The 6,000-nt window shown below is 49.2% G+C and overlaps 1 protein-coding gene across 1 annotated transcript in view; it reads left to right on the top strand.

The window, feature by feature from the left end:
- Nucleotides 1-228: 228 nt before the first annotated feature.
- Ccna1 (cyclin A1) overlaps nt 229-6,000 on the top strand; it is an 11,602-nt gene continuing 5,830 nt past the window's right edge. Inside the window, 5 exon segments of the mRNA XM_085835892.1 lie at nt 229-262; nt 703-888; nt 4,145-4,330; nt 4,332-4,392; nt 4,571-4,695. Coding sequence (XP_085692018.1) covers nt 724-888; nt 4,145-4,330; nt 4,332-4,392; nt 4,571-4,695 — 537 coding nt within the window. The 5' untranslated portion in view covers nt 229-262; nt 703-723.

Raw genomic sequence — 6,000 nt, forward strand, 5'->3', positions numbered from 1 at the left:
ACCGGGGCGCACGCCCGCCGCGGTTGGCATGGAAGCGGCTCTGCTGGGCTCGGGGTGGCCGCTGATTGGCTGATTCAACAGACGCGGCTGGGTTGAAAGTCCTCAGTGGCGAGCGCTCTAGCCGAGGCTGCTGGAGCCGGCCCCCTGGAATCTCTCCTCTCCGGGTCCCCTCCCTCCGCGCACGGCCCCGCCCGCCCGGCCCCGGCCGGGGTGCGCTTGCTAATCACCCAGACAGAGAAGAACCTGAGAAGCAGGGCCGGCTGTGGGTTCCCAAGCAGGTTTGGGGGCCTTACTTCTGGAGAGAAGCGCCTGCTTGTCACTTGGGAAGGGAACTCACCTTTTCCCAGCCAGGGATCTTGGATTTTGAACCAGATCTGGAAGGGGGCGAGGGAAGGAGGATCAGGAATCTTAGGTTCTGCTTCCCTCTGCCCTAAATCAATGTGGGCAGACAATCCCAGTGTGGAGTTTGAGCAGGCTCTCTCTGCAACCTTTAGCCTGGGGTCATATTAAAGCCCATTCAGCCATTGTTTGGTTCTGAGTTGGTTGCTCTGATGCCTGAGCTGTCACTTGGGACCTTAATGTTTGTCGGGAAGTTGGGACATTGGTAGTGACTCTGGAGCTTGGCACTCTAGAGTTCTCTGCATTTCCGGGTCCCTAGGTTGAGAGTTAAACTAACTGTGTCTCCTCTTTCCTGGATAGCAGCAGGCTGTGGCTTACTAGGCAATGCATCGCCAGAGCTCCAAGAGTGGAGTCGCTCTGCCTCCAGTGGGCCAAGGTCCTGATGCTTGTCAAATGCTCAGCAGAGCTCAGCTTGGCCAGGATCCCCCACAGAGAACGGTGCTAGGGGTGTTGACTGAAAATGAGCAGTACAGGAGGACCTGTGGCCAGGTAATGACCCAGGAGCACCAGGAAATATGCCACAGAGAAGGCTTGCTGTGGCTGTGTGTGTGTGTGTGTGTGTGCACTCATGCACTTGTGCCTGCATGTCAAATACAAGGAGAAAGATGCTAAGGACAAAGAAGGCTTTCTATGATAGTGTGCATCTGTGTGCACGTGTGTGCACATGTATACATATGTGTATGTAGGGACTGTTTGGGTTAAGTGATTCAAGGGCTAGTCAGAAAGAATGAAATTACACTGTACTGTATCTCCAGGGCTCAGAGCCCTGGAGATGCTCTGAGCCAGGAAAGGTGTTCAGTAGGAGCTAGGCTACCACAAATTAATCGGGGAGAGCTAGTGTTGTGTTCTGTGGGCACACTGTGTGTACCAGGATACACCAGCTTACTTTATGAACTAGAGGTTGGTTCTAGAGTACACATCTCTACCACTACAGACCAGGAATGGTCACTGAGATATTTGCTTACTTGTCTGCTTCAAATTGACCAAAGGATTTTCCCTTGAAGACAGAAATTCAGACATTTAAGAGAAGAAATCTGAATCTGCAACAATGATTTTTTTTTTGAGATAGAAAATAAAATCTCCCCTGAGCCTGCTGTTAGACAAACCCTCATGATGATGCTTCAACTCTATTACAAGTCTATGGAACCCAGTGCTTACAAGAGTCCAGCCCGGAAGTACCAAATGTGGTAGAGGCCCATTCAGAGGCCCTCTCATCTGCTGCCTTCGAGCCCACTGCCTTTTGTTGGGCTTTGATCCACTGTGATCCTTTTAATGTTTTGGGTCAAGTTAAGTGAAAGTAATTTAAATAGAACTTGATTAGCAATGCTCAGCTCTTTAAACGTATAATCTAAGACCTGAATTTATGAATTAGAACCAGTGTCTCTACTAAATGACCTTGTTTCACATTCACGCCTGCGCTGCCTGGAGCCACTGCTTGGTGGCCCCTCTACACTCCACCATGCCCTCTGCTGCCTCATCCCCATTCTTTTTTTTTTTTCTTCATTTATCTGTTTGCATTTCGGTTTTAAAATAATTTGATGTCCTTATTACTGTGTATGGACAAGCGAGCATGCATGCCGTATGTCTGTGAGCACACGTTGTCACGGCATTCATGTGGAGGTCAAAGGGCAGGTTTGAAAGCTCCCTCTCTCCTTCCAGGTCTTGAACTCAGGTCACTGGGCTTGGCAGCACGTGTCTTTACCCTGAAGTCATCTTGGTGCCTTACCCCTTAATCTTCCATAACTCCCGTTCCTTCAGAATGAGGAGTAACATGATGCCTGATTCCTCGGAAGTATGCCATAGCCCGAACCTTCTGTCTTTCTCCCCTCTCCGGGAAGTAGCAGGAGTCTGGTACAAGCTGGCCTTGACCTGATTTGTAGCTCCAAATGGCCTCAAATTCTGGAGCCTCCTTCCCCTGCTTTCCCAGTGTTGGCACTGCAGGTTTGTTCACTTTGGGTTAGCATTACCCTAAATGCTCCCCTGTGCCATTCCTGCCCTGTTCTGTGACTGCTGTGCCCTAGCTCTTGCACCTGTATGAAACAACTCATGGCCTCTTGGCTTTCAAGGTGACTCTCCAACAACTTCTCTTTCTCCAATTTCCCTTCTCTTTGGGGTCAGACCCAAACACGCACAGATGTGTGGGAATCACTTCCCACCTTCAAACTCATCCAGCCACACAGTTCTGTGCAGCTACTGCCCCAGCTACACCAAGATTTCTTGGAAATCAGAGAGCTCAATAGGATGTGCACTCCACCAAGGTGACAATGTGGGATGACACCTCTGTGGCATTCCTATTGTCTATAAGAGTGATGTACCTGGCCAAAGGAGCACAGTTTGTTGACTGGATGCTCTCTGTTTCTGGGTCTTCTTTTGCTCGTTTTTTTTTTCTCTTTCTTGATATATTGGCACCTTTCACATAATTGACCATTCTTCCTTTTTTGAAATCATTTCTTCTTGCTCAGTTTGGAGAACAGTTCTCTCTCTAGATGTGTTGTATTGCACATTGCCTCTCCTCAGTCAGTGCCTTGTTCATGGCACACAGACACATACATACATATATACATACATACATACATACACACATACATACATACACACATAAACACACACACAAAGATAGAGAGGCACCTAGAAGATCCCCCAGCAAGTGTTTGTAAATACATATACACACACCACACACACACACACACACACACACACACACACACACTCACACACTCACACACACACACACACACACAGAGAGAGAGAGAGAGAGAGAGAGAGAGAGAGAGAGAAACTCAACCTCAGTAGTAACATGAGTCATATGAGTCATAGCTGGTTGTAACTTGTCTCTTGGGATTTTTTTTCCCTAACATTTTTATCACAAATTGTTTTTCTTAGTGAGTGTATTACGTTTAACTTGCTCAATGGAAAGTAAATTCACGGAGTGACATAGGAACTGGAAAGTGGCGTCCAATAAATACCAAGATAAGTACAAGCAAAATGTTCACAGTGGATGATGATGGTGTCTGTAGGAGCCAAGGCCCAGCTTAAGGCTGCCCTGGCTCACCTGGCTTCCATGCATGTCTCTCCTAAGGCTGCCAGTTGTGAGTGTTCACTATGACAGGGCCACCATTGTTTCCATTCTTGCTGTAAGAATAAAGAAAAGCAATGACTTGAGAAAAGTTCTCCAAGAGTGAGGATGTTGTTGTGCAAACAGATTTTCATACCATGTAAGAGCACTTCTGGAGCATAGAGTTCTGAAGTCATGAAGTTTTCTTGGGAAGGAAATGGAAACTTTTCAGGCACCTGCAATGCAGAGTTAGGTATTCAAGCAGAGGACTAGAGGGATTCAATTGCTGGGTATCAAGGACGCTGCGGAGGAGTTCTTACAAAACACTGCAATGTTCTAGATGGAAAGGGCAAATTGCAATTTTCTTCTTGCACATTGTAACTAAGCAGCTTTCTAAGTGCAGCCCAGCTCTCTTTTGCTTTTAGAGTCATGAATTCTCTTTAATACCCATGTAAGGAAGATGATTAATCTTAAGCAGAACTCTTCCCATAGGACAGATGTGAACAAAATGAAAGGGGAAGTTATATTCTCAGACATTCCATATTTGGAATTAGATGGCCAGCTTAGATATTCCTATTTGGAATTTGCTTTCACTTTCCCAAGCTACTAGTTTGAGCCACATGGACTCATATTCCCAGCAGTAGATGGTGCCGTACCAGGAGGTGCAACGTTTTTTGTTTTGTTTTTAAGGAGATCACAGCAATCAGATGTTTTTCTGGATCAGAAAATGCCTTCCCTGCAGCTGGAAAGAAAGTGCTCCCTGACCATGGGGTCCATGAACCAGCCAAGCGTGGGTTTGATATCTACATGGATGACCCTGAACAGGGGGACAGAGACAGCTGCTCGGGGAAAGAGGGCATCGTATTTGAGGATGTGTTATGAAGTCGACACCAGCATGCTCAAGTCAGATCTCCACTTCCTGCTGGATTTCAACACAGGTAATCTGGCTCCCCTAGGGTTGCTAGTGCCCTGTGCTCACAGCCTCCTGCCGCGTTCCAGTCCAGTAGCTGTCATTGGAGACATGAAGTGATGACTGTCCTCAGCTTCCTGTGCGGGTGAGTGCGTGTGATGAGCCTGTAATGGAATGACCTACCTGACCACATTGTACCTCTGCAGTTTCCCCAATGCTGGTTGACCCCACCACCCATGCCCAGTCAGAGGAAGCAACAGATTTTGGTTCAGATGTGATTAACGTAACGGAATATGCAGAGGAGATTCATCGCTACCTTCGAGAAGCTGAAGTGAGTTTCCCAACTCCAGGTTCATTCTCTAGATGATAAGATCTGTCTTCGTAGTGCAAGCTCTTGGCCATGGGCCATTAGCAAGTGACATCAGTGTGAGATCTTTAAAACATAAGAAATCTTTAAAGAACAAAGAAAGAAAGAAGGGAAGGGAAGGGAAAGGAGAAGGGAAAGGGAAAGGAAGGGAAAGGGAAGGGAAAGGGAAGGAAAGGGAAAGGGAAAGGGAAAGGGAAAGGGAAGGGAAAGAAGGGAGAAAGGGAAAGGGAAAGGGAAAGGGAAAAGGGAAAGGGAAAGGGAAAGGGAAAGGAAAGAGGAAAGGAAGGAAAGGGAAAGGGAAAAGAGGGAAAGGGAAGGGAAGGGAAGGGAAGGGGGAAGGGGAAGGGGAAGGGGAAGGGGAAGGGAAGGGGAAGGGGAAGGGGAAGAGGGAAGGGGAAGGGGAAGGGGAAGGGGAAGGGGAAGGGGAAGGGAAGGGGAAGGGAAGGGGAAGGGGAAGGGGAAGGGGAAGGGAAGGGAAGGGGAAGGGGAAGGGGAAGGGGAAGGGGAAGGGGAAGGGGAAGGGGAAGGGGAAGGGGAAGGGAAGGGGAAGGGGAAGGGGAAGGGGAAGGGGAAGGGAAGGGGAAGGGGAAGGGGAAGGAGGAAGGGGAAGGGGAAGGGAAGGGGAAGGGGAAGGGGAAGGGGAAGGGGAAGGGAAGGGGAAGGGGAAGGGGAAGGGAAGGGGAAGGGGAAGGGAAGGGGAAGGGGAAGGGAAGGAAGGGAAGAAGGGGAAAGGGGAAGAAGGGAAGAAGGGAAGGGAAGAAGGGAAGAGGGAAGGGAAGAAGGGGAAGGGGAAGAAGGGGAAGGGGAAGAAGGGAAGGGGAAGAAGGGGAAGGGAAGAAGGGAAGGGGGAAGAAGGGGAAGGGGAAGGGGAAGGGGAGGGGAAGGGGAGGGGAAGGGAGGGGAAGGGGAGGAAGGGAGGGGAAAGGGAGGGAAGGGAAGGGAAGGGAGAAGGGAAGGGAAGGGAAGGGAAGGGAAGGGAAGGGAAGGGAAAGGGAAAGGAGGAAAGGGAAAGGGAAAGGGAAGGGAAAGGGAAAGGGAAAGGGAAAGGGAAAGGGAAAGGGAAAGGGAAGGGAAGGGAAAGGGAAAGGGAAAGGGAAAGGAAAGGGAAAGGGAAAGGGAAAGGGGAAGGGAAAGGGAAGGGAAGGGAAAGGGAAAGGGAAAGGGAAGGGAAAGGGAAGGGAAAGGGAAAGGGAAAGGGAAAAGGAAAGGGAAAAGGGAAGGGAAAGGGAAAGGGAAAGGGAAAGGGAAAGGGAAAGGGAAGGGAAAGGG

This window comes from Mus caroli, unplaced genomic scaffold, assembly GCF_978045245.1.
Source record: "Mus caroli unplaced genomic scaffold, Mus_caroli_1 scaffold_3, whole genome shotgun sequence".
Taxonomy (NCBI): Eukaryota; Metazoa; Chordata; class Mammalia; order Rodentia; family Muridae; genus Mus; species Mus caroli.